The 12,080-nt window shown below is 47.4% G+C and overlaps 2 protein-coding genes across 8 annotated transcripts in view; one reads left to right on the plus strand and one right to left on the minus strand.

Annotated features, from left to right (window-relative positions):
- Positions 1–4,647, minus strand: part of KATNIP (katanin interacting protein) — a 183,259-nt gene extending 178,612 nt beyond the window's left edge. For all 6 annotated transcript variants that reach the window (XM_087869345.1, XM_087869348.1, XM_045775225.2 and 3 more), the window contains exon 1: positions 4,400–4,647. Coding sequence is in view for 4 of the 6 variants with exons in the window: in XM_087869348.1 (XP_087725474.1) it covers positions 4,400–4,406 (7 nt within the window). In the remaining 2 variants the exon portion in view is untranslated. The remainder of the gene's footprint in view (positions 1–4,399) is intronic.
- GTF3C1 (general transcription factor IIIC subunit 1) overlaps positions 4,635–12,080 on the plus strand; it is a 72,170-nt gene continuing 64,724 nt past the window's right edge. For both annotated transcript variants that reach the window (XM_045775223.2, XM_087869335.1), the window contains exons 1-2: positions 4,635–4,905; positions 8,103–8,312. In XM_045775223.2, coding sequence (XP_045631179.2) covers positions 4,685–4,905; positions 8,103–8,312 — 431 coding nt within the window. In that variant the 5' untranslated portion in view covers positions 4,635–4,684. The remainder of the gene's footprint in view (positions 4,906–8,102; positions 8,313–12,080) is intronic.

Raw genomic sequence — 12,080 nt, forward strand, 5'->3', positions numbered from 1 at the left:
GATGGGCACAAAGAAGGGAGGAAGACAGAACAGACATAGAGACTCCACGGACCACACATTTGTTTTGCCTGCTGAATGCTTGCTCTGTTTTATTTTACATCATTTTTGGCTTGGTTTATTTTAAATAGTAAGGGAAATCAACAAATCACCGGGAGCCCAGGTGAATACCGTACCAGAACAGAAAAGACTAGACATGCTGACAGTGTACTTTCAACAAAACCTTACTAATTCAACCATCACTCGTTTTGCAGTTTGGGATTATTTAGACAAGCTAGGCTAAATTTCATCTTGGCATTATTAATTCTTTGAGAAAGTGTACTAAGCAAATGAACAGGATAAGCAGGGGAAATGTTGAATATTTGCTCTGGGGAGAGCAAAAGCAAATGAACAGCTTTAAAATCCTTTCTAATTATGTCAATGTGCTGAACTTTTGTCTAATTATTATGTTCCTTGAAAACTGAGTAGATATTTTTTTTCCTCGAACCATCTCATATTTTAAAAGCACTGGAGGAAATGTGACTTTAACATAAAGGTGAACACTTCATAGCAGAAGACTCACACTCTGCTAGTTTACATTCAGGTAAATGAAAAATGTCACACGCCGGCTTTTCTTTTAAACAAACAGTGAGCTAATTACAAAGATTATTATTTGCTAGAGAGCTTCATCAGATTGTCTCCTCCCTCTTCTGCCAGCGGAAGTCTGCCCATTCGCAGATCATGACAGCACTGGCTACCATGTCAGAGCGCTTTTTACATGCCAGACTTGGAGTTAAGTGCGTTCGTGCATAGCCTCATTGAATTCACCAGTGGCTTACCAGACAAAACAAAGTAAGCCTTATCATCAGCTCGATTTTATTGACAGGAAAACTGAGGCTCAGAGAGGTCAGAGTACACAGCTGAGATATTACACAGATTACACAGCCCCCCAGATATATCAACATTACATCATGCCATATTGCAGAGCCAGATAAAACTTGTCCAAAGTCAAAACCAATGGGTCAGGAAAAATGGTGATCTGCATATGCAGAATCGACCAAAGTACAATCCAGTGTGGGGATACCTGGTAGATACTTAAGCTTTGGTAAGGTTGGGAAGTAAACATCTTTTCAATAAGGCCAGGCTTGGCTTATCTAGTTGGCTAGACTCACAATTCATCATGGGATGCTTCACTTTACCCAACAGATATGTGCCTCTAAAATTGTTGTGTAAATCTAAGTTTTAAAAATGGTAATGGAGGGGCGCCTGGGTGGCACAGTCGTTAAGTGTCTGCCTTCGGCTCAGGGCGTGATCCCGGCGTTCTGGGATCGAGCCCCACATCGGGCTCCTCTGCTAGGAGCCTGCTTCTTCCTCTCCCACTCCCCCTGCTTGTGTTCCCTCTCTCACTAACTGTCTCTCTGTCAAATAAATAAATAAATAATCTTAAAAAAAAATGGTAATGGAAATGGGATCCTTTGAATGCTAAATCTAATCTTAGGGCAAACGCTTTCTTAAAGAGAACAAGTTTTTCCTTTTTGTAACCAATCTGATAATTAACAGGTTCCTCAACTGGGCCATGATAATGCTCTAGGAGACAGCAGGATGATGACAGAGGGACTGAGCGGACTTCTTGAAAATGGTCTACAGCGAAGTTTCTCAAACTGTTTTTCCCAGACTCTGGGAGGAAGAGGGGTTCACATGGACAAAACTATTTTCATCACAATTCTAAGACATCTTCACTGTGTTGATATTTGCACTGATGAAAGCAGCAGTAGGTAAAACTGCTTGTGGCCTGAGTTGCCACAAGGCAGCGGCACGAAACTGTATTAGTTGTCATCACATTCTTTACTGCCATGTACTCACGAAAAAACAACGACAACAACAAAATCACTTTCACCTAACAATATCCTTATGAAATTGTAACAATTAATTTTATTCAATTTTGTCTCATGAGTACACATCTCTTTAACATTCTGTGTGGCAAAATGGGAAGTACACATCGAGCACTTCTGCTACAAGCCAAAGAAAACACACACGCACGCTTGTTTGAGTTACCAGCTGAACTAGCCACATACGTACAGAATGCCATTTTTACTCGAATAAACAACTAACAAACTAAGTTACTCAGACTAGGGTATTTCATGGACATTTTCTCAAATATGTTTTAAAAAAAAAAAAGTGAGTCGGTCCCTTCAAGGAAACAACTGCCAGTGTCTGTTGCCCAAATGAAAACTTGTTTCTACTACCCTGAGTTTAGCAGCTTAAACTTTTTTCTAAAAAATGAGATAGGTGGTGATAGTAACAAATGTGAATGTATAAGGACATTCCACTTGATATTACATAATGGCATTTGAAATGTCAACATCTGGAAGATTTGCATAACTCAGTAAACCAACATTTTCCAAATGACCAATGCCTCAGGTAATAAAATCAAAATATCCGAAAAAAGAACAAGATAAACCAATGGATTATAATGTAACAGAATACAAAAGTTCACCAGTATGGTTTCAGATGGCACACTGTGCATACCCTTCAGAAATTACCACTTGCTAAGTTTTGGTACAGTATCAAAAAAGAATGTCTAGTTATTCGAAAAGGCAATTAAAATCTGTGTGAGGCTAGAATTACTTCATATACATTAGCCAAAAACACACCAGTTTGGTTGAAGCAGAAATGAGAGTCTAGCTATTTTCTATCAAGCCAGACATTGAAGAGATTTGAGACAATGTAATGCTACTCTTCCTACTAATTTTTTTGGGGGAGCATAGCTATTTTTCATTAAAATTATTATTTATATTCAGAAGTATAGGGTTTACTGTTATTTTTTAAGATTTATTTTATTGAGAGAGAGCAACCACGTGCAAGCGTGGGGAGAGGCAGAGGGTGAGAATCTTAAGAAGACCCCCTGCAGAGTGTGGAGCCCAACACGGGGCTGGATCTCACACTCCATGAGATCATCACCTGAGCCAAAACCAAGATCTGGACGCTTAACAAACTAAGCCACCCAGGTGTCCCAAGTTTACTGTTATTTTTAAGTAATTGATACATGAATGTTTTAAGATTTTCTCAGCTTTAATTTCTGATATAGTAAATATCATAGATACAATATACATAAAGCTCTTTTGAGGTAAGAGCGTAAAGGCGTCCTGAGATCAAAAATATTTGAGAACTATTGTTCTGTAGCAATGTTACATTGATCTTTCCACAAGGCAAACTGGAAATGGCATTTTATAGTACCTCTTAAGTACAAAGTGCAAAGATGTCTTTTAAGTACACATCAGACTGTTCAATTAAAAAAAATTTTTCCCCACCCTACATTAAGTGGATACAAGGAACAAACTCCTGGAAGTAAGGGATAGTGGTGAAATGAGAACAACGATCTGCATTCTAGCACAGACCCTAACAGTCTGTCTAGACATTAGTTTTCCTATCTTCAAAATGAGATCAGAGTAGCCTATTTTTAGACTGTTTTCAATGGTCAATTCCATGATTCTAAACAGGGAACCCTAAATAGTGGCCCACAGGCGGCATCTGTCCATCTGGCCATCAGAATGATTGGCTGTCATGGTATTTAGAGCAGTGCCCCAGGAAAATAATTGGTTGGAACTGAGTAAGAAGCTTTCCTTTCAAAAGTGGAATTGATTTTCAGTCACAGCCCAATCCAGCCCACCAGACTTGCCCCGGCAGATATCTCCATTTGCAACGTCTGGAATGAAGGGCCTCTGAAATCTGTTCCAAATCTCAAGCTCTATAATTTAGCTCCAGAGACAGAGTGTCTGGGTTTCTTACTCACTCTGCCACTTGCTGGTTGTTTGATTTGGGGAAAGTTAACTTAACTTCTTTGAGCCTCAGTTTCTTCATTTACAAAACTGGATAACACCACTGACCTCAAAGGGCTGTTATGAAGCTTAACGAGGTGTTGACAGCGCTTACAGAATTCCTGGCACGGAACAGTACTAATTATTAACATCAAAGCTCAGAAAACGAGCTCAGAAACGAGCCCTCGACTTCGTCCACCCACCTTATCAACTCCGTTTTCCCAGTAGCTGACGACCGCACTCCCCAGGATGACGCTTACCCCCATACCAACTCCTAGATTTCACAATTGCACATCCGAGGAAGACACACAAGACCCCCCTTCAGACTTCTACCTCTCCTTGCTACTTTAAAGCTCTTCTGAGCCCCCGACCTGTACCGGGTTCCTACACCAACACAGCTCTGCACAGTGGCAAACCAACTGACCACTCCCCCCAGCCTCTTACCATCCCGGACCACTAGGACTCCCTTTCCCTCTGACCAGAGACCACCCTGGGTCACGCAGTGGTGGCCCAGGGCTCTCTTGCCTAGGATTCTATCCGAGGGAGCCAAGGGAGAGATGGGAGAATAACTGCCCGACCGCCCGGAGGGGCCCACGGACACTCACCGTCCATCCCTAGAGGCGGCGGTTCCGGGTGCTCGAACCGGAAGCGGCCTCTACACTGTTTGCAGTTCCCCTGGTTACTGCGGGGTTCCGGACCAATGGCGGTGGAGCCCCGCGGACTGAGCCCGCCCCCAAAGGTCGGACGTCACGCCGGCGCTCTGGAACTCCTCCTCGGATTTCTAGGTCCAACCCGCCTCCCAGGGCTGCCGATCGCTATGCGCAGGCGCGCTGGAGGGCCCTTAGTGTCCTGGTGCGCAGGCGCCCGGGGAGCTGCAAACTGAAGTAGCAATGGACGCGCTTGAGTCGTTGTTGGACGAGGTGGCCCTGGAGGGGCTTGATGGCCTGTGTCTGCCCGCTCTGTGGAGCCGTCTGGAGACGCGAGTGCCTCCCTTCCCGCTGCCTTTGGAGCCCTACACGCAGGAGTTCCTCTGGCGGGCCCTTGCCACCCACCCGGGCATCAGCTTCTATGAAGAGCCTCGAGAGCGACCCGACCTCCAGCTCCAGGACCGGTCAGCGGCCTGGCCCTGAGGCGGGCGGGCGGGCGGGCGGCCGCGGAGCCCAGCGTCCGGTGGCGCTGGGAGGGGCCCGGGTTCTGACGGGAGGGGGCGGGGGAAAGGAGGGGAGCTGGGGGAGGACCGCGAGTCTGATGGGGGGCGCGGTGTAAGGGTGCCTGGGGGGGTTCCTCGGGCCTGGCAGAGCCTGGACGTCTGATGGAATTGGGGGTCAGCTAGTGATGTCCCGATCGGTCCGTGTAGGTGTTTGGGTGGTGTGAGCAGGACTCTTGGGGAGGATATTCTTCAAGCTTCAAAGAGTACTACTCTTTCGTGGTGAATAGGAAGTCAGTTTCGATCAAGACTGGAGACCGTTGAATTTAGCCACCCTTTCTGGGGCATTCATTCAGTGCCGGACTAGAGAGCCTGAGGCAACTAGAGATCTGCTTAACAGCAAGCTTAGCAATAATGATAATAACAATAACAACAACAACAACAGCGGCTAGGATTTATTGAGTGCTTATTATTGGCCTGGTACTATATACTATAAGGTCCTGTTCTGGGAGCTTAGGAGATTGAACTCACTTGATCCTCACCCATAGGTGCTGTTATCTTCCCCATTTTGCAGAAGAGGAAACTGAGTCGTAGATTAACCTGTCCAACGTTACAGAGATATAAGTGACCAAGTGTTGATTTGAACCCAGGCAGTCTGTCTCTGTAGAGTCTGTGCTGTTAAGCTGAATTGTGAGGTGAAGTTCCCAGAGGTAATACTGTCTAAAACAAGACTTAAAGATTGGATTTAGGTGGCGGGTTGGCAGAGTACTCTAGAGAGAGAACAGCAAATCTGAACGCCTAAAGGAAGAGAAGTAAGTTAAGTTTGGTTGAGCGTAGGATTGGAGGTGGGGAATAGGGAGTAATAGTTGGCACTTACATATATGCTTATTGTGAGCTGGAACTTGCTAAGATCCTGACATATAGCAACTTAAGTTTTACAATAACCTTAGAGGTGGGAATTATCACTACCATTTTCCCGAAGAGGGAATTCGGGCACAGAGAGGCTAAGCAACTTGTTCAAGGTTATCAGCTAGCAAGAGCAGAACCCAGAATTTGAATCCTTGAAGTTTGGGGTACAGAATCCTCGCTGCCCTTAACCAGATTGGACTGGAGAGGTAATCAGTGGTCTTTTAATCCACTTAAAGAGTTGATTCTTTATTAAAAGAACAGTTGGAAGCCTCCCTCTTTCCCCCTCCCCACTCAAAGGTGGGTCACATTGAGGGCAAATTGTGAAGTTGAGAGATTTTAGTAATCCAACCACAAACAAAGAATCATGGTTTTGATGTGGTTTCTAGGTTGGGGTTCAGAGCCAATGGCCGAGAAAGAATTCTACAGAAGTCTTCGGTGCTAGAAGGCTTTCGTTAAAGCATGGGGACCGGACCCATGGGCAGAAAGAGCTGCACTGGGGTTGTGAGGAGGGAGTGATTTATATACTTTCAAGTTGGGGGAAGTAAAGACAAAGGGAGGTTTCCAAAAGGACTCTCCTATGCCGAAGAAGATTCACAGGACCCTAGAGGCCTGGCTGTTTTCAAGCTAAGTTTGTTTTTCCCTCTAGCGAAGCATTAACTTTAAGTTGGGAGCTTCCTGGAGGAACTATACTCTACCTGCCTTATGTGACAATGGGCTGCAGGTTATAAGGAAATTTAATTTCATCTGCATTTCTCTCTCGTCTCTGTTCTCCACATCAGTTTTGCTTACTGTGGTGCAGGTGAGAATAAATAAGAGAAGCAAATGGAACCAAGACTATGAAGCAGAAGAATCAGGAGAATTTGGTGACTGGATGTGGGGTATAAGGAGAGGAGGGAATTAGGGATGATGGCCTCTGGTTCCTGATATTTGGATTCTTGAGTGAATATTGATGCCCTTCATTGTTAATAGGGAACACAGAAGAGCAGCAAAGTGGTTGGGTCTCGGTGCTAGTGGGCAAGGTGCTGAATGTATTTGAGACACATTGAGTTCAAGGTTCCTATGGGTGATCCAAGTGGAGATTCTGTTTAGTAAACATTTGGCTTCATTGGGTGAAAGGGGGCTAGAGGGAGGGATGGAGCTGGACATGGGAGTTATCACATGTGGTTGGATTAAAGCTGTGCCTAGGATCATCCCTGGAAGAGAGTACGGTGTGATGGGAGGCCTAAGACAGGGCCCTCAGGTGCACCAACGTTGAAAGGCTGGATGGACAACTAGGAACTGTCAAAGAAGCCTAGGAAGGTGTGGCTGGAAAGGTGGTGGACTGTAGTCCACAGCCCCTCCTGGCAGATGGTAGAAGACTTGATTTGGGAATGGAGAGTAAAGCAGAGCAGAGGTCACAGAGAAGGCCAGGAAAGAAAGGGCTGGTAAGTGTAAGTGGGATTTAGCCTCAACTAGACTAGTGCAGGCTGTGAGCAGGGTTTGTTAAGGAAAGCCTAACAAACTTGGCTGACTGGGTAAGGGAAGAAATGCAAGTCAAAGATGTTTCCATGGCATTGATACGACGTAACTGGGAGAAAGTGGAAAGGAGGGACTTCATTGGAGGTGAGGAGAGCCAGTCATAACTTTTGATTTGGATCTCCTTGAATTCGAGGTGTTTGGTAGACAACTGGAGACACAAGACAGTGTTTGGAGGAGAAAACAGGACTGAGGATTCCGAGGTGAAAATTGTTAACGTTCAGGCATCTGATTTGGAAGGAGACCGAAAGGCTATGACTTGGGCCAGTAAGATGGTTCTAGTGCCGGCATTCAGCTTCTGGGGTGGTTTGGGGGAACCCTGGAAAGGTCTGTGCTCTCTGGGGTAGAAAGGCAGGAATGCTGCTCTAATCTGCATTTGCAAGGCTGGAGGACTGAGTGAGCTCACTCCTTCTCTCTGATCTCAGCAGGAGGTTTTCAGAAGAATGCGCCAGGGGCGCCTGGGTGGCTCTGTCAGTTAAGCATCCGGCTCTTGGTTTCTGGTTTCGGCTCAGGTCATGATCTCAGGGTCGTGAGATCCAGCCCTGCCTCCGGCTCCCAGCATGAAGTCCCTTTGAGATTCTTTACCTCCTTCTCTCCCTCCTGGAGCCCTCGCTCTCTAAAAATAAATAAATAAAATCTTTAAAAAAAAAAAAAAAAAAAGGAAAGAAGAATGCACCCAGTATGTATTCTTTCCGAAGCTGAGTTGTGGTTTGGTATTTGTGCTTTCCCCCTTTTAGGTATGAAGAGATTGACTTGGAAACCGGAATTTTGGAGTCCCGGAGGGATCCAGTCGCTTTGGAGGATGTCTACCCCATTCATATGATCTTAGAGAATAAGGACGGCATCCAAGGGTCATGCCGGTACTTCAAGGAGAGGAAAAACATAACCAATGACATCAGGACCAAGTCTTTACAGCCCCGTTGTATGATGGTGGAAGCCTTTGGCAGGTAACGGATCTGCACCATCAGAGCCTCACGGGCCTCCTGCTGCCCTGAAGCCAGCGGGGTGTAGTCAGAGCACGGAGGCTGGTCCGCAGTGGGTCAGCCCTGCACCAAGCCTCCACCTTCTGCACTCCACTCTTGGTGGCGCTGATTTTGCTCAGGGGCCTACCTTTCCCTTTTCCTTGGGTCTCCAGTCCTGGCGCAGTTCCCTTTCCTTTGGGTTCCCAGTCCTGGCGCAGCCATCTCTCATTTGCATCAGTGCCTTTCCTTCTCTTGTCCAGGCTGGGGGGGTGGGGCGGGGGGAGTCCAGTTTCCCAGAGTGGCTAATGCAAGTCCTTACCTTCTCCAGCCCATCCCCCCTCCCACCTCCCCTTCCCACTTCACAAACAGGGAAGAGCTGCCAGTGGGAACTCTGCCGACATCCATCTCCTTCCGCTTGTAATTTTACCGTACCTATTTCCCATCCCGTCAGCTCAGAGGCAACAAGAAGCCCTGGCCCTGGCCCAGGCTGTGCTCTGCTTCTCTTCTCCTCCTCTCCACATTTCTCCAGCCTAGCTCCTTGCACCTCCCTTGCGCTCCTGCTGGAGCTCTCTCCTCAGCCCTGATGACTCGCCTGTCTTACAGCAGGACCTTCTCTTGACCTTGGGTCCCCCGTGACTGTTGATCGCTCTGGGCTGCTGGAGGCTGCGCTTCCTGGAAGAAATAGCCGCCTTCACTCTTTCTCCCCTTCACTCCTCTGCCTTTATTACTTCACCAAAATCGGATCTTCTGAAATTCCTAGTAACAAGCCTGTGAACACTGTTTGGCCCTTAAGCTCCTTGACCCCACCACCCAGTCAGGGAGTTTTAGAGCTTTTGCCCCCTGACTTCGCTTTGTTTTTCTGTGCTGGCCGATCCTCACCAGCTCCCTCATGGACTCCCCGACTTCCGTCCACCCCCTAAATATTGGGCTGCTCCCAAGGGCTCTGTCGCTTCTCCAGATGTCCCTCAAGTGCCACGCGTGGAGTTCAGTAACCTCTTCCTCATTGTGCCCAGAAGTCAGAGCGTCACACTCCTTCACCCCAAACCTGCCTCCTCTTCCCTTCCTTGCCTCTTTTGTGATTTCCTCTGCTCCAGGGTATTCTTGTGTGCCTGTTGTACGAGCTGCAAACTGGGGATTCCGGGGCCCCTTCTCTCTGTACTTCTGCATTCAGCTGGCAACCAAGTCCTGTGGACTTGACCTTCAAGCTTTATCTCAAACCCCGTTTGGCCTCAGAATAGTGCAAGAGTCTCCTGCCTGCCTTCTTGCTCTCTCTCTCTGTCTCTCCTTTGTTTAAAAATTATTTATTTATTTATTTTAGAAATACAGAGAATCCCAGGCAGCCTCCCCACTAAGCACAGAGCCTGACGCAGGGCTCAATCCTAGGACCCTGAGATCATGACCTGAGCCAAAATCAAGACTCAGACACTCAACCGACTGCGCCACCCAGGCGCCCCTGTCTCTCCTCTTTGGAATTTTCCACACCGCATGGCACATTGTTCTCTAAGATGGAATTGTGATGAATAGTGCCTTGGTCACTCGGGAGCTGTTTCCAACTGGCCACATGTGCCCCCCACACATGCTTTGTTTAGCCAACACGGTGATTCGTTTGTTTTAAATTTCATTTCGTTGCTAATATTTAAACTCTGGATTTCTAGCTCCTCTTAAAAAAAATCACAGGATCGAGCTGCAGTGGGACTGATTTTGACTTGGTAACATAGGCCAGAGCCATGAGCCACATCCCACCTAGAGCTCCATGCCCTGCAGCCGCCTGTCCCCTGACCTTAGCCCATCAGGCTCTGTAGGACCTATCCTCCACTCCCCCCAGCTCTCCAACTATAGCCCTTCAACTTGCCTGAGTCTTCTCTGTGCGGTGGCCCAAACATGCAGGGCTCATTTCTGTCTCAGGGCTATGGCACGTCCTTCTGCTGAGAATGTTCTGCCTCAAATCTTCACATCTCCACCCTCTACTCGTCATTCAGTCTTCAGCTTGGCTCCTCACAAAGTGTCTGTGTTGTCCAGCACCATTATGTTACTTGTTGCAGTACCAAAAATGGTTATTTATTTATTTTTGAGAAAGAGAGCGCGCAAGCATGCGTGCATGAGGGGTGGAGGGGCAGAGGGAGAGGGAATGAATCTTGAGCAGAGTCTACGCCCAGCATGGAGCCCGACGCGGGGTTCAATCTCACCACCCTGAGATCACGACCTGACCCAAAATCAAGAGTTGGACGCTTAACTGTCGGAGCCACCCAGGCGCCCCAGTACCAAAAATGGTCTGAAGTGTTTATTCACATCACCCTTTCCTCACCAGACCATAAACTCTTGAGGGCAGGAACTCTGTCTTGTTCATGGCTGTATCTCTAGGATCTAGAATAGGCGTGGCACAACATTAACTCCTAAGAAATGCACGTTGACTGATGGATGATCCTGTTGGGTGTGAAGTTGTAACCCCTGACCTGTGTCATGACATCAAAACTCCCCGTGATGCCATTGTAGGGCCCTCAAGATGTGGACTCCCACCGACCTCTTGAGCTCTCCTTCCTTCTGCTTTCTCGCTTGCGAGCCCACCCCAGACTTTCCAGCCAGGCCACACCACTTGCCTCCCAGGACAGGCGTGCTCCTCCATGCCTCCGGAAACTTGGAGGTTCTGCTTCCTTGTCCTTCACCCACCCCGCTGACTGCTAACTCTGGAATCCCCTCCTGTGAGAGTGTTCCCTGGTTACGACGCGCACGTTCTAGTCACACACACAGGCTGAAACTGGGACTCCGCACATAATGGCTTTTGTAGGCTCGGCCATCAGAGGTGCTGTCTGCCCGCTCTTGGGCCATAGCGTAATCGCTCCCTCTCAACTTACTCCTTCAGTGGACTGTGAGCTCCTTGCCGGTAGATACCACTTTTATTTATTTTGGTATCTCTGGTACTTTGCATTGTGCTTAATCAGTATTTGACATCCTGTCTGGTGACCACACTCAGCAATTTCAGTCCAGCAGGAGTCACTGAGTCAGCTAACTGGAAATGTTGGCATTATGACGTCCAGTGTAGTAAACAAATCTGAGTGCATTTGAAAAGCAGCAGACCTGTTCCCCTGTTTTCAGACTTTGTTTTCCTGGGTGTCCTCTTCCAATTCAGCTTCATGAGCCTGTTTTGAAACGAGAGAGCGTAGATCCTAAGTCTGTGACATGCCGACACCGGAAGTGAACTGTCTCTCTTTCATGTGTATTCACAACCTAACATTCTTCTCGAGGATGGATTCCGCAGCCCTCCATGACTACATTAGACTCATTGTAGGTCACAAACAATGTAAAGGAACCTGCAGTGAGTTAAAAGGAGGACAACCTCTTCTTTGATCTTTTGGCCTAGTTGGTGGTAGAAGTGAAGTCTGCTGGTGTGGGGTAGGAGGAAGGAGAACCATCAGACCGAGGGATCTGATGGAAGAAATTAATTTTCTCTGCCCAGTCTCCACCACTTAAGAGTGAGACTCTATCACAGTGCCTTATCTGCTAATCTAAGTTGACGTCTTGGGCAGATTGTCCTACTCCATTCACACACTCTTAGGGTCCAAGCCTTGCAGCAGAGATCCCGTGAGGGTGTGCTGGCAGAGAACCCATCACTCACTAGCTCCTTGGCATTGAGATACACCCACTTGGAAGCACTCCCTTTCCCACATGAGTCACCCATGGTCCATGCATAAGCGCTCATGAGCTACCAACCTCTCTCATCTTGGGCCAGCATCTCCTCTACTCTGTTTCATTGCT

This window comes from Ursus americanus, chromosome 2 (assembly GCF_024610735.1).
Source record: "Ursus americanus isolate L20-20 chromosome 2, mUrsAme1.1.p, whole genome shotgun sequence".
Taxonomy (NCBI): domain Eukaryota; kingdom Metazoa; phylum Chordata; class Mammalia; order Carnivora; family Ursidae; genus Ursus; species Ursus americanus.